This window comes from Salmo salar, chromosome 05 (assembly GCF_965601325.2).
Source record: "Salmo salar chromosome 05, fSalSal1, whole genome shotgun sequence".
NCBI lineage: Eukaryota > Metazoa > Chordata > Actinopteri > Salmoniformes > Salmonidae > Salmo > Salmo salar.
Window position 1 is genome coordinate 66271179 of NC_138295.1, and position 25459 is coordinate 66296637.

Genomic DNA, 25459 nt, shown 5'->3' on the forward strand with positions numbered 1-25459 from the left:
TTTGTTCAGTATAGTTCTGTGGTCTATACATCCAATGGTATTATAAAGTACATAGTTTGTCAAACCAAGCACTTAAAAAATCCAGATTTCATGCCATTGAAATGTGTCATCCTTGCTGGATACTAACAAGTAGGACTGAATGAAATGCCTGGTTTGCAACAGGCTGGCTGCTGTATGTGTATCTTGTTCAGTCATACCAATGGTTAAAATGTCTTCATGTCTTTAATAATTTCACCATAGAAAATACTACTTATAAAACATAAACACATGGTTGTGGTACAACAGTTAAAATAATAATTGTTCACACCAATACTTGGTTCACAGTAACACCAACCTGTATTCAACATAATAAACACTCCAAACAGCCTACCCGACCGCTCGGAGGCCTCTGCATGGTCCTAAAGCACACAGTTGCCTCATTTTGTATCACATTCCAATGACAAAACCGGCAGGAGACATAAATGCAATTTCAGAATGTGGGGGGGCATGTCACCCCGTCCCCAGTGAAAGTTGCGCCCCTGTTATTGTTTCAAATTGTTCCCATTAAAAATGCTCACAGTATCACAACATGTTTGGCAATTGTTTCTGTGCAAGCCCATACATTTGACTGTAAAAAGAATAGGCCTACATTGTGTTTTTGTTTGTGAATATGCACAGCACGTTGGTGCATAGCCATTGGGCTGTATCCTCAGTCCAGTTGATATGGATTCTATGACAGCAGTGCAACACTACAATACTTTCTATTTAGAAGAGCACAGAAACTTTCACGCATTCAGGAGGGGAAAAGTTCTGTGAATGTTGCAGAAAGAAATGCTTCCTATAGAGGTGACATGATTTTCAATTCCATTAGAGAGAGAATAGTGTATGTTCTACAGAATATATATCTATCTGAACATTCCGTTACATTGCACCCCACTGAGTATGATCCTGGTTAGAAGTCACTGATGGTGGATTGACAACAAAGCCCATATGGTCTTGGTCATCGAGATTTGTTTGTTATATGTGAAATTATCAGCATGTTTGCAAACACTATCACATACAGCTATTGCTACAAGTTGTTCTTGGTCATTTGACACCAGTTGGACTGTATTCAGTCATAACCGAGTCAGACGAAGGTCTGCTTGTACATCCAGGCACTCAACATATCTCACAACTCATTGAGTAATCTACAGAATATCTACAGTAAACTAATGGCATACAAAATACTTCACCATACTGACATTTAAGGGAAAAAATATCTTAAACATTTTGTGGAGCTTTAAATAAAGAGGGTTGACACACTGTGTCTCAAAAATCTGCTACAGAAAGCTAAACATTAAAGGTCCAATGCAGACGTTTTTATCTCAATATCAAATAATTTATGGGTTACAATTAAGTACCTTACTGTGATTGTTTTCATTTAAAATGGTAAAAAAGAAACCAAAATAGCTTCTTAGCAAAGAGAAATTTCTCAAGCAAGAATTTTGCTAGGACTGTCTTGGAGTGGTCTGAGTGGGGAGGGGAAAACAGAAAACTAAGCTGTTATATGCAGAGGTTTGGATCTCTCTTTCTTATTGGTCTATTAACTAATTTACCACGCTCCATCCCACCAAACAGCTCTTACACTAAAAGGGATTATAATAATTTTCCCAATTTCACAGTATTATTCCAACCTCATAGCCTGGAAATATGTATAAAACACAGGAAATCACGTTTTTTACTGCACTGGGCCTTTAAACAATACAATAAACCATTGACAAGAGTACAGTGAGGGATAAAGGTATTTGATCCCCTGCTGATTTTGTATGTTTGCCCACTGACAAAGAAATTATCAGTCTATAATTTTAATGGTAGGTTTATTTGAACAGTGAGAGACAGAATAACAACAAAAAAATCCAGAAAAACGCATGTCAAAAATGCTATAATTATTTGCATTTTAATTAGGGAAATAAGTATTTGACCCCCTCTCAATCAGAAAGATTTCTGGCTCCCAGGTGTCTTTTATACAGGTAACGAGCTGAGATTAGGAGCACACTCTTAAAGGGAATGCTCCTAATCTCAGCTTGTTACCTGTATAAAAGACACCTGTCCACAGAAGCAATCAATCAGATTCCAAACTCTCCACCATGGCCAAGACCAAAGAGCTCTCCAAGGATGTCAGGGACAAGATTGTAGACCTACACAAGGATGGAATGGGCTACAAGACCATCGCCAAGCAGCTTGGTGAGAAGGTGACAACAGTTGGTGCGATTATTCGCAAATGGAAGAAACACAAAAGAACTGTCAATCTCCCTCGGCCTGGGGCTCCATGCAAGATCTCACCTTGTGGAGTTGCAATCATCATGAGAATGGTGAGGAATCAGCCCAGAACTACACGGGAGGATCTTGTCAATGATCTCAAGGCAGCTGGGACCATAGTCACCAAGAAAACAATTGGTAACACACTACGCCGTGAAGGACTGAAATCCTGCAGCGCCCGCAAGGTCCCCCTGCTCAAGAAAGCACATATACATGCCCGTCTGAAGTTTGCCAATGAACATCTGAATGATTCAGAGGACAATTGGTGAAAGTGTTGTGGTCAGATGAGACCAAAATGGAGCTCTTTGGCATCAACTCAACTTGCCGTGTTTGGAGGAGGAGGAATGCTGCCTATGACCCCAAGAACACCAACCCCACCGTCAAACATGGAGGTGGAAACATTATGCTTTGGGGGTGTTTTTCCTGCTAAGGGGACAGGACAACTTCACCGCATCAAAGGGACGATGGACGGGGCCATGTACCGTCAAATCTTGGGTGAGAACCTCCTTCCCTCAGCCAGGGCATTGAAAATGGGTCGTGGATGGGTATTCCAGCATGACAATGACCCAAAACACACGGCCAAGGCAACAAAGGAGTGGCTCAAGAAGAAGCACATTAAGGTCCTGGAGTGGACTAGCCAGTCTCCAGACCTTAATCCCATAGAAAATCTGTGGAGGGAGCTGAAGGTTCGAGTTGCCAAACGTCAGCCTCAAAACCTTAATGACTTGGAGAAGATCTGCAAAGAGGAGTGGGACAAAATCCCTCCTGAGATGTGTGCAAACCTGGTGGCCAACTACAAGAAACGTCTGACCTCTGTGATTGCCAACAAGGGTTTTGCCACCAAGTACTAAGTCATGTTTTGCAGAAGGGTCAAATACTTATTTCCCTCATTAAAATGCAAATCAATTAATAACATTTTTGACATGCGTTTTTCTGGATTTTGTTGTTATTCTGTCTCTCACTGTTCAAATAAACCTAGCATTTAAAATTATAGACTGATCATTTCTTTGTCAGTGGGCAAACGTACAAAATCAGCAGGGGATCAAATACTTTTTTCCCTCACTGTGTTTGTTCGTTCTTCACTTCTGAAATATTTTGGATGTAGTTCTAAGCCCTGCTCAGAACCACAACTACAAAAAACAAAAGTTATCACCCAGTAAGTGTTAGTTGCCAAAGGACGACTAGGCCTAATGCTAGGTACAGATCTGGCAGTCTGTCCACCAGCAGCATAGCGGTAGAGCCAGCCTGCCCCGGGGGGAGAAACAGGGCCTTTGGTTTGTGGTGTGGCATGAACCACTGCACCAGGAGAGTGAGGTACTGTTCTGTTAAGACAGCCATGATACGTACGGTAGGCTGTCGATCAGTCGATCCTATAACTAGCGGGTCCAGTCAGTCTCAGAGCCGTAATGTAGCAGCTCTGCCTTGTGTCACTCCGTCTGTCAACCAATACGTCAGTCTTTACGCTGACACAGTGCTGACAGTGCGCTCTCTCTTCCCACTGGCCAGGTTCCTCTTCTTACAGTAGGTGTAGAGAGCCGTCAAAGGGATACAGCAGACAGAGGAGGCTAGGAGGAGGCCGATGAAGGCTTGGGCGTAGGGAGGATACTCCGTCACCACAGACTTCCCCTGGAAGAGAGGGAAGACAATAGGACAGGCAGAGATCAACATTGTATCTGGGTGCATGAATAAAACCCGAAGCAGCATATTCTGTTCCAGTACTTTTCATTCATGTATGACTGGTACAATCAAATCCCCCTTTGGGGATTAATAAAGTACTATCTTATCTTACCAGTTTTTTGGGCCGAGTGCTTGTTAGTGTAATGACAGGGGTATTGATAAGATATTGGAGATAAAGAGGCCTTACCAGTTCTTTGTTCCAGGCCTGGTATGTGGGCGTTCCTCCCTGGATATAGTTGACGATGTAGAAGATGAATAGTGCAATGAGGAGGATGGGACTGACTCCTGCCAACATGATCTTCCAGTACCAGTTAAGGCGATGACCTAACATGTCTTCTACATCCTTCTCAAACCTGGAGAGGGAAAGGTTGCAGGAGCATTGACATGATGACTATGTCCATTAAGGCAGCCCCCCGCACCGCTCTGATTCAGAGGGGTTGGGTTGAATGCAGAAGATGCATGCATTCAGTTGTGCAACTCACTAGGTATCCCCTTTCCCTTCCCTAAAATACTTTCATATATTTTGTATGGGCAAAAGACAACCTTGGTATTTTAGTTTAAACATTCATTCAACATTCAACAGAAATTGCTTATATGCTTCATAAGCCATTTTGCTTTTAATAAACAGTACAAGCCCAACTTAAAAAACTACAGTACAGCCAAGTTAAAAGCCTGAGAGAAGAGTGAAAGGAATGTGAGGTATTTGTGGATGATTATTATGCTAAGTGTTGTTTGGCATTACTGGACACAATACAGCTTTTATGAGGTACTTTAAAGATTGAACTCTACTGGCTGCTAACACAACTGCAGTAGGGCTACACATTCTCAAGTAGAAACTGTTTCAAATAATGTCAGCTCAACTATTGTTTCTTGGAGATAAGGTACTATATGACGAGATGTGCTAGTTTTTCTGATTTCACACAGCAAAGGTGATGATGCTTAGAAAGCTTCTGAAATTAGTCATTCTTCATTGTCAATATTATGCACACACACACCTTTTGATGCCATATATGTAGCAGACGGTGATAACTTCGATGAGCACGATGAAGAGCAGAGAGAAGGTGGCTCCATAGTCGTTGAACATGGTGAACCAGTAGTTCCCAGAGCGGGTGGTGAAGCCCAGGCCAAGCAGCAGGCAGAATAGACACACCAGACCTACAGGATATGACAACACACCTGTTAGTCACACACACCAGACCTACAGGATATGACAACACACCTGTTAGTCACACACACCAGACGTACAGGATATGACAACACACCTGTTAGTCACACACACGCACACCAGATGTACAGGATATGACAACACACCTGTTAGTCACACACACACCAAACCTAGAGGATTGGCCCACTCAGCCTAGTCCAAGCTTATCTCTGTCCTGGCAATCCAATGGTTGTACCAGCTTCCCTCGATGTTAGGACAGTAGAGTCCCTGCCCATCTTTTGAAAATGTCTGAAAACCTATCTCATCAAATAATATCTTAAATAAGATAATAACACATTCAAAAAAAAAATTAACTTGTCTTTTCCTACTAGCACTGACTTTGCTGATAACTTCTTTATTAAGAAAACATTTATTTACTACGACTGTGATATGTAAACACACACACACACACACACCACACACACACACACACACACACACACACACACACACACACACACACACACACACACACACACACACACACACACACACACACACACACACACACACACACACACACACACACACACACCTAACTCAAGCAGCAGGCAGAACAGACACACCAACCTAAAGGTCAAGGGTCAACCCTACACCTAGCTTCACGACCACACCTTAGCTCAACCCTAACCCCCCTTCCACCCTTACCCTCATCACCCCTTCTCTCTCACCATTGAGTGTTTTGGTGCTCATGTAGCGGCTGATGATCTTCAAGTCACTGAGGGGGGTGATGACGGCGATGACGTTGCCCAGCATACTGCCCATGCCCAGCAGCAGCAGCATGATGAAGTAGAGCACAGACCACAGCTGAGACACGGGCATGTTCTTAATGGCCTCACTGTACACTATGAAGGCCAGGCCTGTACCCTCAACAGCCTGGGAGGAGGGAGAGAGAGAGAGAGCTTAGTGGATATTCAGTCCTGCATAGTGCAAAAGTGGCTAAAGTCAGTATTTCATTTTTTGCTTTCCTCCATTGGAAACTTAAGTGGGATGGTTTATTAAAGACAAAATGGAAAATCCAGGAGAGCGTTGAAAATTAAATATTAACATTAATTGTAACTGCAACAACCAATGATATTTGCCACATCTTACTACCACCACCACAGAGTCAAATAAAGTTGTATAGGTGACATTGAACTATGACTAAAAGATTAAAGATTTATAGAATGGTGAGTAAAGTTTTTATTGCCTCACAGTGAAATTAATTTATTTTGTTGCTACATGATAACATATTGTCAGGAAACCAGAGGTATTTTGTTAGATTAAGGGCTCGATTCAATCCATATTGCGGAAGTTCTGTGCTATAGTGCAAACATTTTAAGGTAAGATCGGATTGAGACAATTTATGCAGCATTTACTCTGAATGCAGTCACCGTGAACGTGGGAACATTGCCTTTAAATATCAATCTCGCTATATCGCAGAACTTCTGCGATTCAGATTGAATCGAGCATTAAGAGAACTAGTATATGAAGTTGTCTTATCAGTATTTTGCACAAGTTTTCCTTTTGAGTTTATTAGTTCATTTGAGTTGTGTGTTATCAGGACCTACCGTGTCTAGTTCAGCCTCTAGGTCACAGGTCTCCAGCCTACCTCCCAGACTGGCAAACTGTTCTGGGTGTGTCCTGTTCAGCTCAGCGATCCAGTGGTTGACATTCTCCAGACTGATGGTGTCCTCTGCTAGATCAAAGGTGTTCAGGAGCAGCAGTCGCACCCTGGGAGAAGAAGAGAAATGTCAGTGTCATGAAAAAGACAAGTGTGTAGCGTAGTTTCTCTGAAAACATTTTTTTTTAGGTGGGGTGGGGGGCCAATTCTATGCATTTTGCCATGAGGTTGAGAGAAGATTTAGCCGTTTTATATTCTAAACATTTTGCCATGGCTTATGACATTTATACATTTTTTGGTTGGGACCTCCCCGCCTAGTGGGGCTGCATGCTACGCCACTGGAAAGGACATTTCTGATCTGAATCATACAGTATATCTAGCCCCCTATATAATTCCTATCATTGCTGATCTAGATTCCAATGCTTTCCCCAGTCCAAGCACCTGTCATCTCTTCCATCTGTATGTCTGCAGAAACTGCTACAGTCTACAGACGTTAAATTAATTGTATATGTTTGACCTAGAATTGTTTACGTTTGTACTGGATGAGTGCTGCTGACTGGTGTTACCTACTTCTCTGAGTTGAAAGTTCAATGCCAAAGTCATTGAGACAACCAACCAGACCGTGACCCCACCCAGGGCCTCACCTCTCTAGGCAGCTCTCGTAGTTGAAGGTGGCCTTAAAGCCATAGATGGAGAAGGTGACGATACTGGCGAAGATGGAGGTGCTACTGTTGACCATGGACACAACGATGGCCTGCTTCTCAAAGTTGTTGTTGTACTGGTTGTAGCTGGCAAAGGCGATGAGGGATCCAAAGCCCAGGCCCAGAGAGAAGAAGATCTGAGTGGCCGCGTTGATCCACGTAGTGGGCTTAGCCAGCTGTTCCATCTGAGACAGCAAACACACACACATTAGTAATAGCACACACACGTGCAAAGCAGGATTGAACAGAACAATGTACATGAGCTACCATACCGTGGCTGTGAAAACGTAGATCTATTGCATCTCGTCTATGACGCTCTCTCTTTGCTCATCCATATATTTATATGTACATATTCTTATTCCCTCCCTTTACTTACATTTGTGTATATTAGGTAGTTGTTGTGGAATTTCAGATTACTTGTTAGATATTGCTGCACTGTCGGTACTAGAAGCACAAGCATTTCGCTACACAACATCTGCTAACCATGTGTATGTGACCAATAAGATTTGATTTGACCAATAACATTCTTTCATTCATATAATCATTCATACCTTGGGCGTGAACATGTACTTCACACCATTGATGGCTCCATGAAGGGTGACCCCACGGATGAGGTAGATGATGAGGACCAGGTAGGGGAAAGTGGCTGTGAAGTACACCACCTAGAGAGGGTAGAAACAGCAGGGGGATTCAGGGTCAAAGTTCAACTATGCTGCACTGATTGCCTGTTTGCCAACACAGATTTGGCCCACTTTTCCCATGGTTTTATAATATTGCTCACTGAATTTACTGTGAAGTTGTAGGTGAAAGCGAACTTCTTTGTGTATATCTTTCCATCAATTGATAACGATGTTATTACTTTTCTATTATTTCTCTCTGTATCGTTGGGAAGGGCCGTATGAAACCATTTCACTGTTAATCTACATCTGTTTATGAAGCATGAACGAATCAGTTTTCACGGGACCTCTGGTGTGTTATAATAAACATCATAGGCAGCTCGTGAGTTTCAAGTTTGGGGAGGCTTACAATTTATCCTATCGTTTCTACCTATCTGCGTGCCAGTTATTTTTCGTGGAACAGCTTCATTTAAATGATAAGGTTTTCGTTTCTCAAAATTACTATCACGTGGTTAATAAACATTTCAATTAATGCAAGAGCACCAGCCTTTGCCACATGGACACCTTGATACATTGTGATCCATTGGCAGCTAAAGAAATTAGAACATGGAACTCAGAGATAGCTTATAGGCCAATGCAGCAATATGCCTATAACTTCCATCGTCAACTAAGTCAAATAGGCCGAAAACAAATGAAAACAGTAGAAAATATCCTGATGATATCCGCATTAATCTCTCTACTCTTCCTGTCTGCCTCCCTTTCTATCTGTCTTGACCTATCGCTAGTGAAGTGCAACATTGTATACATTTTAGTCATTTAGCAGACGCTCTTATCCAGAGCGACTTACAGTAGTTAATGCATACATTTCATTTAATTTCATGCATTTTTTTTGTATTATTTAAAAAAAGATTGTACTGGCCCCCTGTGGGAATTGAACCCACAACCCTGGTGTTGCACACACCATGCTGGCATTGCAAACACCATGCTCTACCAACTGAGCCACAGGGCATGCTCAGACTTGTGCGCTCCCTCTATGTTATGACAGAGAAACCATACACATGCTCATTGCTCACATGGAGCACTCCAAACGAAATCCATTGAAAAAACTCATAAATAAACCAAAACCTGTTTCTCACAAGTGTAGCAGGTTGAGAAATCTGGAAACAACGTTTCCACTCCAAGAATGAGAATGGTAAATGACTGTAATACATGCATTAACAGAAATGTATGTAACCAAATTACGGGGATTAACGGTACCTTTATTAGGCCTACTGGTTACATATTGTATGTAATGGGGAATTTATCAAAATAAGCAATCAAAGGGAAAACAATTCACACAATAAAACAATGAATGTGCAATAATTGTTGGAAGACATTGGAGCACATTCTTGAGAGCTGAGTGCATGCATTCTGGAGAGAGACGCAGATGCCCATATTTTCACCACACACCTGTCCCCTTATTCTTGTCTCAACATTTTAAATGATACTCAAGACACATTACAGTGAGGGAAAAAAGTATTTGATCCCCTGCTGATTTTGTTGGTTTGCCCACTTACAAAGAAATGATCAGTCTATAATTTTAATGGTAGGTTTATTTGAACAGTGAGAGACAGAATAACAACAAAAAAGTCCAGAAAAACGCATGTCAGAAATGTTATACAATGATTTGCATTTTAATGGGGGAAATAAGTATTTGACCCCACTGCAAAACATGACTTAGTACTTGGTGGCAAAACCCTTGTTGGCAATCACAGAGGTCAGACGTTTCTTGTAGTTGGCCACCAGGTTTGCACACATCTCAGGAGGGATTTTGTCCCACTCCTCTTTGCAGATCTTCTCCAAGTCATTAAAGTTTTGAGGCTGACGTTTGGCAACTCGAACCTTCAGCTCCCTCCACAGATTTTCTATGGGATTAAGGTCTGGAGACTGGCTAGGCCACTCCAGGACCTTAATGTGCTTCTTCTTGAGCCACTCCTTTGTTGCCTTGGCCGTGTGTTTTGGGTCATTGTCATGCTGGAATACCCATCCACGACCCATTTTCAATGCCCTGGCTGAGGGAAGGAGGTTCTCACCCAAGATTTGACGGTACATGGCCCCGTCCATCGTCCCTTTGATGCGGTGAAGTTGTCCTGTCCCCTTAGCAGAAAAACACCCCCAAAGCATAATGTTTCCACCTCCATGTTTGACGGTGGAGATGGTGTTCTTGGGGTCATAGGCAGCAAACACGGCGAGTTGAGTTGATGCCAAAGAGCTCCATTTTGGTCTCATCTGACCACAACACTTTCACCAGTTGTCCTCTGAATCATTCAGATGTTCATTGGCAAACTTCAGACGGGCATGTATATGTATTCTTGAGCAGGGGGACCTTGCGGGCACTGCAGGATTGCAGTCCTTCACGGCGTAGTGTGTAACCAATTGTTTTCTTGGTGACTATGGTCCCAGCTGCTTTGAGATCATTGACAAGATCCCCCCCGTGTAGTTCTGGGCTGATTCCTCACCGTTCTCATGATCATTGCAACCCCACGAAGTGAGATCTTGCATGGAGCCCCAGGCCGAGGGATATTGACAGTTCTTTTGTGTTTTTTCCATTTGCGAATAATCGCACCAAATGTTGTCACCTTCTCACCAAGCTGCTTGGCGATGGTCTTGTAGCCCATTCCAGCCTTGTGTAGGTCTACAATCTTGTCCCTGACATCCTTGGAGAGCTCTTTGGTCTTGGCCATGGTGGAGAGTTTGGAATCGGATTGATTGATTGCTTCTGTGGACAGGTGTCTTTTATACAGGTAACAAGCTGCGGTTAGGAGCACTCCCTTTAAGAGTGTGCTCCTAATCTCAGCTCGTTACCTGTATAAAAGACACCTGGGAGCCAGAAATCTTTCTGATTGAGGATGGGTCAAATACTTATTTCCGTCATTAAAATGCTAATCAATTTATAACATTTTTGACATGCGTTTTTCTGGATATTTTTGTTGTTATTCTGTCTCTCACTGTTCAAATAAACCTACCATTACAATTATAGGCTGATCCTTTCTTTATCAGTGGGCAAACATACAAAATCGGCAGGGGATCAAATACTTTTTCCCCCACTGTATCTTCACACATTTTAGATGCTTTTCACTGGCATCTGCAACTCAAAAATCAGCTAGGCCTATTGCTGTGATGATTGTCGTAGAGAGGAGACCAAGGTGCAGCGTGGTGAGTGTTCATGATTAATATTTATTATAACTCAGAACACTAAATCAAAACAACAAACAAAGGAAAACGACCGTCATGTTCTGCAGGCTTTACTGAGCTGTACAAAAAGGGCTGCCTAAGTATGATTCCCAATCAGAGACAACGATAGACAGCTGCCTCTGATTAGGAACCATACTCGGCTAAACACAAAGAAATAGAAAACATAGAATGCCCACCCCATGTCACACCCTGACCTAACCAAACAGAGAAAAACGGCTCTCTCAGGTCAGGGCGTGACAATTGTCATGCGCGCTGCCCAAATTGCTGGCTTCCCAAATAGGCATAGGCCTACAGCACTTGTGATTTGAAACAATCCACAGCTAGTTTAAAAAATGAAGAAACTAATGATCCTCTGTGGCTAAGTCAAGCTCTCTGGTAAAGTCTTTTTTATTTTTTTATTTAGACAGGAGTAATTATATTATTTTGGCAAAAAATCTATTTACTTTAGGGGAAGCCAGCACCGAACAGTGCACTGTTTCCTTTCTAATTCGCAAGTGGCTGAAACCAGAGATTTGTATATAATGACGAGATTCTCATCTCTGCACTAACAATGCGAGTCGTGGTCCCAAAGGCGGGAATGTAGGCGACAAGCTTATGTCTGCATATTACGCCCATAGAAACACATTGGGCTTATTCAGGATCAATTTTGGCGTGAGTAAGCCCTCTGGATAAGAACATCTGCTAAATAACTAAAATGTAAAAATGTAAATGTAAAAAATGGAGCAGATGTATCTGATGCTGTCTGGACAGAAAAGGTAAGACATGCCATACTCCTTTTGTCCAGAGAGCATCAGATACATGGTCTACACATACGGAGACATGAATGTCTGAGATTGAGATCTGAGATTGATGCATCTTTGTGTCCGTGCGTGTCTCCGGTCAAATAAATTATTACAATTTCAATATTTTATTTGGACTGGCAAGGAGGTACTGCAGGGCGGGCCAGGCCCCCTGGGGCCCGCCCATAACACCAGTTCTGCCATGAGTCCACTGTGAACAGCAGACCAGAAAACAGTTCTCTGTCTGTGTTGACACAGTACCCTTTACTTTCACCCTGGCTTGTCTCCTCAGAGACTCCCACTCTAAATAGTTTTGTAATGAAGTAGGCCAAGGTTTTCAAAACTTTCCTATGTTGCCCCCTCACTCTCTCAGCTGATGTTTTCCTCAGTTCAGTAAAGACCCATTGGATCTGCTTCCCCTTTCCCTGCCCCATCATTCAGAGTTGGCAAACTCTGCAGCCACAAACTTTGATTGTTTTATTTGCCATGCCTTGATGGACAACTATCTGACCATATAGAATATTGAACTGTTTGTACCTTGTCTCGCCATTACGAATAACTTTCTTGACCCTTTCCTTTGTTATCGAGGTCACCTCTCAGCTGACTGTTTTCCTCTGCTCAGTAAAAATACAGGTAACTGCCAAAATAAAGGAAACACTTGACTAAATGAGGGATACAGAGTATACTGAAAACAGGTGCTTTCACACAGGTGTGGTTCCTGAGTTAATTAAGCAATTAACATCCCATACTGGGCAGGTCATTATTTTTGCCACCATGGCTATGCCCCCATAGGACGACGATGCCCCCATCCACAGGGCATGAGGCGTCACTGAATAGTTTGATGAGCATGAAACGATGTAAACCATATGCCATGTCCATCTCATTCACCAGATCTCAACCCAATTGAACACTTATGGGAGATTCTGGAGCGGCGCCTGCAACCACCATCAACAAAACACCAAATAGAATTTCTCGTGGAAGAATGGTGCTGCATACCTCCGATAGAGTTCCAGACACTTATAGAATCTATGCCAAGGTGCATTGAAGCTGTTCTGGCTCGTGGTGGCCCAATAACCTATTAAGACACTTTATGTTGGTGTTTCCTTTCTTTTGGCAGTTGCCTGTATGACAAAAGAGACGATAGTGACCTACGTCCACTAGATCTGCAGCTAGCATGACATACGGGTGCTATAACTGTCTTGACCCTGTCCATCTTTCCCGAGCTGACCTCTGACCTCTCACCTTCCCGGTGGACTTGACCCCCTTGACGATGAACAGGTAGACAATAATCCAGGCCAGCAGGAGGCAGAGCGCCTGTCCCATGTGAATTCCTCCGTTCTCCTCGATGGACCCGGAGATGTCCAGGGTCTCTCTGTAGAAGAAGTACTGGGTTGGCGTGGCCCGCTCACACTCCTCCACAGGGCCGGTCTTGTTGCTGTTAACCGGGCACTCTGCCCATGGCAGGACCGACTGGAGCAGAGTGGGAGGAAACAGCACAGGTCAGGTCAGGCACAGGACGTTACAGATAGCACTAGAGCAATGAACTGCGTCTTCTAAGATTCCAAACAAAACAGTCCGCACAGGACCAGCAGTGTCTCCTCAAAGCTGAGTGAGCCTGTTGATACACCTTGTAATAAGATTGTAACAAGTTATTGAAGATTGTCCACATTTTATGATCGCATCATAGATCTGAATGCAGGTAAAATAAAGATAATTTTGCCATTGTGAGACTGGAACTAACCTGGAATGAATGAAAGATGTACCAGAAACTCCATGCATTGATGACGTTGTAATAGAGGCATAGGTACATGGAGGTCACAACACTGGCCAGACCTGGAACCAGCAGAGACACGAACAGATACTTTAAACTATAAGCAGATAATATCTGATCATTTTTCACAAAGTAGTTTGTATGCAGTGAACTACTTTTTCAAAGTAACTTTAGTTAAGTAAACTATATTTTTCTTCCAGTGTGAAGTAATTGGTAGCTTAAACTATAAACTATATTTTTAGAGTAGCTTCCCCAACACTGTACATTTGACACAAAAGTACTGGCCTAAATGTTCAAAACCATATATTTAAATATGTGTAATGTGATAAATTATAGGCACGTTTATGTACTTTATTTAATGGCAATGTGCACCCACACATGTGTTGCACTCTATGTGCAGTGCCCTCTGTCCAAAAAAGTATTAATAATAATAATAAATCAATAAATTATATATACAGTGCCAGTCAAAAGTTTGGACACACTATTTTCTACTTTGTAGAATAATAGTGAAGACATCAATACTAGGAAATAACACATATGGAATCACGTAGTAACCAAAACAGTTTTAAACACATTTTGGATATCTTCACTATTATTCTACAATGTAGAAAATAGTTTAAAAAAAAACCTTGAATGAGTAGGTGTGTCCAAACTTTTGACTGGAACTATATATATTTATATATATATATATATATATATATATATTCAGTACTCACCCACTCCCCCCAGATAGGGGCTAATAGCTCTCCATGCTCCAATGCTGCCCAGACGCATCTTCTGGCCAATGGCTAACTCCATGTAGAACAGGGGTACTCCCAACAGGACCAGCATGAGCATATATGGGATCAGGAACCCACCTGAGGACAGAAAAAGGACACACATACAGTATATTTTACCATTCAAAACACCTGCAGTAGCAGAGACAAAAACACACACATGATCTATAAGGTGATGCACTGAGCTTCAGATTCACATGACACCCAGAATTATTTTTTAATTGACATTTTTCTATTTCACCTTTATTTAACCAGGTCGGCTAGTTGAGAACAAGTTCTCATTTACTACTGCGACCTGGCCAAGATGAAGCAAAGTAGTGCGACACAAACAACAACACAGAGTTACACATGGAATAAACAAGCGTACTGTCAATAACACAATAAAAAAAAAAAATCCAAATACAGTGTGTACAAATGGCGTGAGGAAGTAAGGCAATAAATAGGCCATAGTAGCGGAGTAATTACAATTTAGCAAATTAACACTGGAGTGATAGATGAGCAGATGATGATGTGCAAGTAGAAATACTGGTGTGCAAAAGAGCAGAAAAGTAAATAAAAACAATATGGGGATGAAGTAGGTAGATTGGGTAGGCTACTTACAGATGGGCTATGTACAGCTGCAACGATCGGTTAGCTGCTCAGATAGCTGATGTTTAAAGTTAGTGAGGGAAATATAAGTCTCCAGCTTCAGAGATTTTTGCAATTCGTTCCAGTTATTTGTAGCAGAGAACTGGAAGAAAAGGTGGCCAAAGAGGTGTTGGCTTTGGGGATGACCAGTGAGATATACCAGCTGGAGTGCGTGCTACGGGTGGGTGTTGTTATGGTGACCAGTGAGCTGAGATAAGGCGGAGCTTTACCTAGCATAGACTTATAGATAACCTGTAGCCAGTGGGTCTGGCGACGAATATGTAGCGACGCCAACCGACTAGAGCAAGTCGAGGATCAGTAGGATAGTCCGTTTTATGAGGGTATGTTTGGCGGCATGAGTGAAGGAGGCTTTGTTGCGAAATAGGAAGCCGATTCTAGATGTAATTTTGGATTGGAGATGTTTAATATGAGTCTGGAAGGAGAGTTTACAGTCTAGCCAGACACCTAGGTATTTGTAGTTGTCCACATATTCTAAGTCGGAACCGTCCAGAGTAGTGATGCTAGTCATGCGGGCAGTGAACGGTTGAATAGCATGCATTTGGTTTTACTAGCGTTTAAGAGCAGTTGGAGGCCACGGGAGGAGTGTTGTATGGCATTGAAGCTCGTTTGGAGGTTAGTTAACACAGTGTCCAAAGAAGGGCCAGATGTATACAGAATGGTGTCGTCTGCGTAGAGGTGGATCAGGGAATCACCCGCAGCAAGAGCGACATCGTTGATATATACAGAGAAAATAGTCCGCCCGAGAATTGAACCCTTGAAAATGTCTTCTCATTCTTAATAGTTCTATTTCATTTACATAATTAATGTGGTCTCGGTCCTTGTATTCTGTTGCATATTTCTTCTCCCTATATATTAATGGAAAGAAAGGGTGCAGTGCAGTGCTTCCTTCATTATTCTTTGATCAAGGGTATAACATTTAATAACAAGAAGTACCAATACTCAAACAGGAAGTACCAGTGATTCACTCAATACAGTAGTGGTCAGATGAACCAGATGCTAAGCTACAGGACTGCTTCGCTAGCACAGACTGGAATATGTTCCGGGATTCATCCGATAACAATGAGGAGTTTACCACATCAGTCAACGGCTTCATTAATAAGTGCATCAACAACGTCGTCCCCACAGTGACCGTAGGTACATATCCCAACCAAAAGCCATGGCTTACAGGCAACATCCTCAATGAGCTAAAGGTTAGAGCTTTCGCTTTCAAGAAGTGGGACACTATGCTTATAAGAGTTACAGTTACATTTTAAGGCAATAACTCTACAATAATAAATACAGAATAATTCTACTTGCATACCACACCTGTATTTATGGAATGGACATATTGGCCTTAAAGCAACAGAGGCATCAAGGAGTCTCCTGTATGTGAACATTTTCTAGGAATCTATGAATGGAAGAACACATCATAACACCTGTTGTAAAACTTTGCAATCAGTTGAGACCATTAAAAGCTAAATGTAAAAGCAAATGTTGATCCATTGTTATTCTGTGATAAACAACGGGGCCTGTTAAGGGTTAAAAATGGGATCTGTAGGAATCCAAACTTGGAGTGGAAAGCTATTTTATGCTTGCGCTTTTGAAAGCTCCTTTATGTGTGCGCTTTGGTACATCCATACCCTCTGTTTTTTAGTGGACTAACGGTTCTCAGTGACTTATGGGGAGAAAATGAAAAATACAAATTGAACTAACAACTAAGTGAGAATTTTTTTAAACCATTGCACATTTCCTGCACCATTAACTTTTAGAGGAAGAAAACAAAAGGCTGCACAGTAACACCTTCACTCACTAGAAATGTTTAACAATGTGACTGACTCTAACCAATATAGTAATCATTCCGATTCCATGTAAATGGATAATAAACTGATAACGTTTCACCCAGGGTAAAATAATAACTAACCCATTCTACAACCGCACAACATTAGTGCACCATTGCGCATGGATAAAGGTGAATAAATTGGGCACTGACTGGCTATTCATAAAGCCTACATTACCACTTTTAATCAGTAAACACTAATTGTATTCATTAATTTTACACAGTGTCCAATATTGCAGTTCTATATTTAATCAAAAATAACTGTTGGCCTAAATGTACAATATATTATGGATTAAACCATAAATTAGGCTATGCGCTGCACCTAAACAATAAATAAATATTGCTTACCCCCGCCATGCATTTGACACAAGTATGGAAAACGCCACACATTTCCCAGTCCAACCGCGTATGATACACAAGCCAGGACAAATTGCATGGGATTGTCCCACTCTGCTCTTGCGGCGTCCTTCCCCATCGTTGCGTCCTGAGCACACAATCAAGCCAATTTTCAGGTCTGGTCGAGTCGGTAGCAGTGCGGTGCTGGTGGACAACCTTGACAGTCAGTAAGCCTGTCTGAAATACCGGGAGTAGGGATGGCACTCCTGTCTGGATAGTAGAACAAATCCAATGACAGCGTCTGGGAAACAGGGAAAGTGTTTCAACAGGAGGCTGTATGAGTCCTATTTGCAATGGTTGAACAAATAGCATGGAGTTTATAGAACGCTTGCCCATTCTACTGAGGTCCCCCAATTTGAGAGGGAGGGACTAACGTGTTAAGTACTGTAGGCATAGGCTAGAGAGTTTATTGGAGTTTATGTAACCCAGGTGAATGTTTAATTTTCACAGCTCTTCTTAAAAACCTGAGCTTATAAGCCTGTCATAGAGACAGTGGACCATCGCCAATTCATTTTATATTCCTTAGGGTAAGCTTCAGATAGCATGTGTTTGCTTTTGTACAATGGACTTCACAGTGCAAGATTCAGTGCTGGAAATAATGTATTTATTTTCCTTTTTACTGTTCATACAACTTCAAATATAGTACTGGAGTCCGATGTGCAAAAACAGCACAACCACAATGTTAAGGTGTCAGTGATTCAAATGGCTGTTTTCTGTAAGAAGTCAATCAGTAAGGCACATTCTTCAATCTAAAAAGGAACATATCCATTACAGTTTTATTGCATTTAAATTAAAAAGCAATGCAGAGGAAAAAATAATCATGAGAGAGCAAAAATTGTACACGTACAAATGAGTGAATATACAGTATCACACACAGTGACGATACAGTACAAATAAAAGGATGAAAGATAGAACCAAAAGAAAGGAAAAGGAGACAATCAGAGAGAGTGAGAGAGGAAGTCCTCCAGGGGTATGTTCTCGCTGACCTTGTGTCTATCTACAGATTTCCCTGAAACCCCCTCTAAAGAGCTATGGCCGAGAGCTTAATAACGTACAGTCCTTTCACAAGAGGGACAAGTATAGTACACTCTGACATTAGCCTAGAGAGTTACTCCTCAATCGCAATGGTGTTGCTCTACTCCAACACCATCACCATCATCAAGTTTGCAAGTTTACTGATGACACGATGGTGGTATGCTTGATCACCGACGACGATGAGACAGCCTACATGGAGGAGGTCAGTAACCTGGCAGTGTGGCGCCGGGACAACAACCTCTTCCTCAACGTCAGTAAGACCAAGGAGCTGATCGTGGACTACAGGAAAAACATTTTGGGAGGGAGTCGAGCACTCTCCCATCCACATCGACGGGGCTGCAATGGAGCGGGACGAGAGTGTCAAGTCTTTGGGCTCCAAATCACATATACAGTCAGTCATGACACATACTGTCAGTCTGGGCGCACATCGAACAGGAAGAGACAGACCTCACGTCCTTAGCCAAGGTGGGCCACCAGTGTAAGGCTCCTAGGCACCTTCCTAGAGGGAAGTTACAATCCCTCCCCGTTCCACAACGGCCGTGGTCTCACCTGTCGGTGGACTTCCTTACCGATCCCTTTTTCCCTTTCTGTTTGTTTTGTCTAATTAGTTTCACCTGTTTTCATTTAGGCTTGTTAGTTGGGCTATTTAAGCCAGTAGGCCCGCCTGTCCGGAGCTGCCAGAGTCGCCCGCCAGTTCGGAGCTGCCAGAGTCGCCTGCCTGTCCGGGGCCCGCTGCGAGGGTCCCCAGTCCGGGTTCGGCGGCGAGGGTCCCCACTCCAGAGGCGCCACCTAAGTGGGCCAAGCCGAAGGTGGAGCGGGGTCCACGTCCCGCACCAGAGCCGCCGCCGTAAGGAAGGCCCACCCGGACCCTCCCCTTTAGAGTCAGGTTTTTCGGCTGGAGTCTGCAACTTTGGGGGGGGGGGGGGGGTTACTGTCACGCCCTGGCCATAGAGAGGGTTTTATTCTCTATTTTGGTTAGGCCAGGGTGTGACTAGGGTGGGAATTCTATGTCCTTTTTTCTATGTTTTGTATTTCATTGTTTTGGCCGGGTATGGTTCTCAATCAGGGACAGCTGTATATCGTTGTCTCTGATTGGGAGCCATACTTAGGCAGCCTGTTTTCCTTTGGGTTTGGTGGGTGGTTCTATAATGGCTGTCGAAGGGAGTAGACCAAGGCGCAGCGTGTTGAGTGCTCATCATAAACTTTTAATAGAACACTTTAAACAAAACAAGAAAAATGAATGACAGCCAAACAGTTCTGTCAGGAACATCAACTAAACAGAAAGTAACCACCCACAAACCCCAAAGGAAAACAGGCTACCTAAGTATGGCTCCCAATCAGAGACAACGATATACAGCTGTCCCTGATTGAGAACCATACCCGGCCAAAACAAAGAAATACAAAACATAGAAAAAAGGACATAGAATGCCCACCCTAGTCACACCCTGGCCTAACCAAAATAGAGAATAAAACCCTCTCTATGGCCAGGGCGTGACACCATATGAGGCTGAGGCTGGTGGAACCGTTTGTCAGGGAAGGAAGGGAGGTTGGGGGTGTCGTTTTGGTGGAAGACTGGGCTCTGCTCAAACAGCGACAGGTGTAGAACTCACATCTCAGCCCTAAATGGGACACAACAGGAGTTAATGGTCGGAGCTGTCCAGTTGGGACTCAAGGGTCGTGGAGGGAGGCCATGGGACCATGTTGGAGGAGCTGTATGAGGCAACAGCAGGAGTGGTTACGGGTGGGTTGGGGTTCGGAAGAGGGGTGGGGTTCAGAGAGGGGTTCACAGTAAGGGGTGCAGCTGTATAATTGAGCTGAATTCTGTTTTCCATTGCTCCCCACTGACATAACACAAACGCATTGCTATTTGTCCCAGATGACATCCCCCTCTCTGATGCATTAGCTGTGTTTATTTTGGATTTCATAATGGTCCTAGTTGGACAGTTAAGGAAGACGCCTACGGGACTGGTGTGGCGTGATCATTGGGGTGGAGGTAGGAGGGAGAATGTCTGAAGGAAAGAGAAAACGCAGGACAGAAAAGCAACCCAGCCTGCATATTTGCAGTTGAAGTCGGAAGTTTACATACACCTTAGCCAAATACATTTAAACTCAGTTTTTCACAATTCCTGACATTTAATCCTAGTAAAAATTTCCTGTCTTAGGTCAGTTGGGATCACCACTTTATTTTAAGATTGTGAAATGTCAGATTAATAGTAGAGAGAATTATTTATTTCAGCACATTCCCAGTGGATCAGAAGTTTACATACACTCAATTAGTATTTGGTAGCATTGCCTTTAAATAGTTTAACTTCGGGCAAACGTTTCGGGTAGCCTTCCATAAGCTTCGAACAATAAGTTGGGTGAATTTTGACCCATTCCTCCTGACAGAGCTGGTGTAACTGAGTCAGGTTTGTAGGCCTCCTTGCTAGCACACCCTTTTTCAGTTCTGCCCACAAATTTTCTATGAGAATTGAGGTCAGGGCTTTGTGATGGCCACTCCAATACCTTGACTTTGTTGTCCTTAAGCCATTTTGCCACAACTTTGGAAGTATGCTTGGGGTCATTGTCCATTTGGAAGACCCATTTGCGACCAAGCCTTAACTTCCTGACTGATATCTAGAGATGTTGCTTCAATATATCCACATAATTTTCATTCCTCATGAAGCCATCCATTTTTTTAAGTGCACCAGTCCCTCCTGCAGCAAAGCACCCCCACAGCATGATGCTGCCACTCCTGTGCTTAAGGGTTGGGATGGTGTTCTTCGGCTTGCAAGCCTCCCCGTTTTTCCTCCAAACATAATGATGGTCATTATGGCCAAACAGTTCTATTTTTGTTTCATCAGACCAGAGGATATTTCTAAAATATGTACGATCTTTGTCCCCATGTGCAGTTGCAAACCGTAGTCTGGCTTTTTTTATGGCAGTTTTGGAGCATTGGCTTCTTCTTTGCTGAGCGATGTCGATATAGGACTCGTTTTACTGTGGATATAGATACTTTTGTACCAATTTCCTCCAGCATCTTCACAAGGTCCTTTGCTGTTGTTCTAGGATTGATTTGCACTTTTCATACCAAAGTACATTAATCTCTAGGAGACAGAATGTGTCTCCTTCCTGAGCGGTATGATGGCTGTGTGGTCCTATGGTGTTTATACTTGCATACTATTGCGTGTACAGATGAACGTGGTACCTTCAGGCGTTTGGAAATTGCTCCCAAGCATGAACCAGACTTGTGGAGGTCTACAATTTTTTTCTGAGGTCTTGTCCTTTTTCTTTAGATTTTCCCATGATGTCAAGCAAAGAGGCATTGAGTTTGAAGGTAGGCCTTGAAATACATCCACAGGTATACCTCCAATTGACTCAAATGAGATCAATTAGCCTATCAGAAGCTTCTAAAGCCATGACATCATTTTCTGGAATTTTCCAACCTGTTTAAAGACACAGTCAACTTAGTGTATGTAAACTTCTGACCCACTGGAATTGTGATACAGTGAGTTTGTTAACAAGAAATTTGTGGAGTGGTTGAAAAACTAGTTTTAATGACTCCAACCTAAGTGTATGTAAACTTCCGACTTCAACTGTACAATAGGAGGGGGGTTGGGGGAGAGGGGGCATGTTTTGTCGACAGATGTGGAATTTAGCAAGAACGGCTCGCGGGAGGTCAACATCATATCCTCTTGTCTGTAACCCAGATGAGCTTTCAACTGGTCACATCCTTCCAAATAAAAAGCAGAAAGGCCAGAGGCCGGAGGCTGCCTGGGATTGGGACAGATCTGACCGGAAAGATCTGGACAAAACATCCACCACAGTGAGGCACAGTCCATCTGGGTTAGGGTTCTGACAATAAATGCTTTAACAGGTCCTGACATCTCGTCGCTGTGGCTGCTGCGAGGAACAGAGACCCCATGCCTGCTCAGTACAGAAATGCTACAGGAACGAGGGGCAACTCCTCGCTGGCCCATAGCCTTGGCAACAATGGACAATTAGTGACTGTTGCGGTACAGACTGTCTGTAAAGTTAAGACGCCGTTACATAACAGTTCTCTCAATGGATCTTTGTCTCTCAAAGGATCTTTGACACACGGCCGTTCTGTCTCTCCAAGCAATGTGCCCAGTCTGCTCTTAAATTTTGTACACTTGTCACAAGATGGGTTGACCAGTTGAGGTAATTTGCATACACTTAATGTGTGTATTGTTTATGTTTTCCCACAATCACAATTTGACACTTGTTTATTTACAATGAAATAGAATTGCTTACAGATCCTTTTTTATGTGAGCGTCACACCACAGCACGCCACTGCATTACCTTTTGGCTAAGATCAAGTATAGTACCTGAGTCACATGTGTTGCTGCCTGCTAATGGTATTGGTCAGGAACACCATCAGGGCAGCATGACTCTTGGCTCGCCCCGCGTGGGAAAATCTGGCCAGAGGGTGTACTACTCCTCGGTGACAAAACACCCAGAACTGATGTTTGCCATGGAAACCATGTCAGCTCCCCTCTGTGTGTAGAGATATTGTTGTTCAGTTGTTTCTGTCCATTATTTGTTTGGGATGGGGTTCTGACACATTCACCAATGTTTCAAGGCAAAGACTGGACTATGGAAATACCAGAGCCATATATGTAGAGTTGGGCCAATGCGGTTTCTATCTGAACATTCCGACAGCGCCACTTTCTCCTCCATAACTGTTGCTAAGTGATAATTTGACACTTCCACATTGTGCTGTTTATTTCTGATAGTTTTCAAAACCTATGAAGATTTCCAGTGAAAGCAGATATGCAATTTGTTGTCAGCACAATACAGTACAGACTTGGATACATATTGAATGCTAATCAATAAAAACGTCTGTTTAATTCGCTGCTCTGTTTTGCTTGTTTACAGCAGGTAATTTCATAGGGAATTGTCAGATGCGTTCTCGTACTGTTACATCATCAACATTTCAAGAATTAAGTTCCATTTGGGCGCTAACATGGCAGCCGTTCTAAAACCTGGCCGAACTCTCTCTATATATGGAAATATAAAGTTTATGGCTCAACTCAACCAGAAAACCCACAGTGCTTTTCAATGAGGCTGCCACCACTAAGCCTTATCAGGTCCAAAGCTCTATACCAGGGATTTAAGTTAGTAAGAGTTTTGGTCAGTTAGTTTGACTGATTGTGGTGAAGGTTTTATCTCCATAATAATACAATTCTATAGTCATAATAGCATCTTTTTCAAGGAGTTATTTTTCTCTTTTTAATTTTAGTGGGTATTTGATCTGATCCAATGGTAGATGTGATACTGTATCGACAATATGTGGTCATTTCAAACGCAACACAGCACTGCCATCTACAGGAATAAGCAGATAAGTCTTACTCTTGATTAGGGCAGACAAAGGGTGACCGTAGAAGTCAGAAACATTTTCCAACAACTGATAGAAAAAGAACAGGCTTGGTCAATTATAAACCTATACTTGTTTATTGATGGACATGACATTTGGAAACAAAACCTGCTGTAATATTTCCAGGGATCATGTAAGATCCTTGGATATCCTACCAGCTAAACTTTAGCAGGATCCTTCCCTAAGTATCTAGCTATTCCTTCCAGACCCTAGTCAAATCTTACAAACATGTTAACCAGAGTCTAACAGAACTATTGAGTCACTTCACAGACCTACACTATCCCACAGTTCCATTTGTGAAAAGTTGTACCCCCCTGTGAGCTGGAGGATGTGAATGGAGGAAGGGTCTCCAGCCCCCGACCCCAGACCCCTCCCTGGCTCCATAGTGGGGCTCTTTCTCACCCCTCTTCACACCAACTCAGGACAAACATGATAGGGCCTGAGCATGAGACCGAGAATGTTCTCCAGTAAAACCAGCAACATCATCCATGGCTGTCCATGCTTATGTCTCTAGCTTTATCCATGCAGGATATAATGGATTTATCAATAGGTTGTTGGAAGGAACAAGGGTGAGATGAATGAATTAATGCAGACCGACAGAGAGACAGACGGTAAAATAAAAACGATACTGTGTACAAACAGTGATAAATAAAACAAGGAGAGAAATGTAGAAATAAGTGAAAAGCCTACATGCATTCATATGGCCAAATGAAGCAGCTATAACTGATAGTAGCCACTTTAAAACACCCACCACCACAATGTAACCAACATTACGTTTTTTTATTGTACCCCCTCACTTGTCAATATGTCCGTCACATGCACTTGGACATGTTACCATAAATCAAAGAACACCAGTAACACAGAAAAGTGGAAGATATTCTAGCCTCGAGGTTCAATTCTGTAAAATATAATTTTTATTGATCAACAATGCTCTTGATCAATGGCATATTTGAATATTACAGAAGCATTCTTCAAGTTAATTTGCATGCAATGATAGATCACAATAAAAATCTGTTTGATATTACCTTTGTATACGCAGGCGGGAGTGTTCTCTTCCTATCTGCTTGAACGATAAACAAGCAAATTATAGCAAATTATAGGTTTTATTAATAATTCTACCTTTTTCTTATCGCTCAAAAAAATCAGTCGTTCTGCGCACACAACATTATATGAATTAAACAAACAAATCTACTTTAATCAACTGCGGTATGTAATCAAATGTTCTCCTTCAACACATTTAGTTTATGTATGAAATATGCTCCGTTTCTGACTTCGCAGACAGACAATTGCAGGTTATGGTCCTCCTCTTGTTTGGGATGGATTTTTCCACTCCACGGATGGATGCGAGAGTTCGACGTGGGCTGGGCGCTTGCTTCCCATTGGTTAGTTCTTTCTCCCGCTCCATCAGTGAGCGAAACGCTGTTTTGAGTGGGCGCGGCGAAAATATTCCAGTAGGCTAGCTCAGAGAAATTCCTCCATAATGCTATCCATGTGGGCTCAAGCAATGAGTACAATGGGGTCATTACAATCATCCATTTACACGTCTTT

At 42.6% G+C, this 25459-nt stretch overlaps 1 protein-coding gene across 2 annotated transcripts; it reads right to left on the minus strand.

Annotated features, from left to right (window-relative positions):
* Window positions 1–203: 203 nt before the first annotated feature.
* On the minus strand, window positions 204–25227 carry LOC106605517 (sodium- and chloride-dependent transporter XTRP3). Of its 2 annotated transcripts, XM_014201257.3 has the most exons (12): window positions 24937–25227; window positions 17452–17740; window positions 14580–14720; window positions 13834–13925; window positions 13335–13562; window positions 8014–8124; window positions 7406–7647; window positions 6709–6871; window positions 5830–6034; window positions 4950–5109; window positions 4142–4307; window positions 204–3903 (listed from the first exon to the last, which is right to left on the minus strand). In XM_014201257.3, the coding sequence occupies exons 2-12, from the start codon at window positions 17576–17578 to the stop codon at window positions 3736–3738; spliced, it is 1803 nt and encodes a 600-aa protein (XP_014056732.1). In that variant the 5' UTR covers window positions 17579–17740; window positions 24937–25227; the 3' UTR covers window positions 204–3735. The 2 variants fall into 2 exon arrangements, with proteins under 2 accessions (XP_014056732.1, XP_045574569.1); XM_045718613.2 differs by lacking the exon at window positions 24937–25227 and having other exon boundaries at window positions 17452–18829.
* Between the last annotated feature and the right edge of the window lie 232 nt (window positions 25228–25459).

Coding starts and splice junctions, on each gene's coding strand:
- LOC106605517 (XM_014201257.3), bottom strand. CDS start 17,578: ATGGGGAAGGACGCCGCAAGAGCAGAGTGGGACAATCCCATGCAATTT. Junction 13,926..14,579: donor CCCCTATCTGGGGGGAGTGG/GTGAGTACTGAA, acceptor TGCTGGTTCCAG/GTCTGGCCAGTGTTGTGACC. Junction 6,035..6,708: donor TAGAGGCTGAACTAGACACG/GTAGGTCCTGAT, acceptor CCCTCCTCCCAG/GCTGTTGAGGGTACAGGCCT.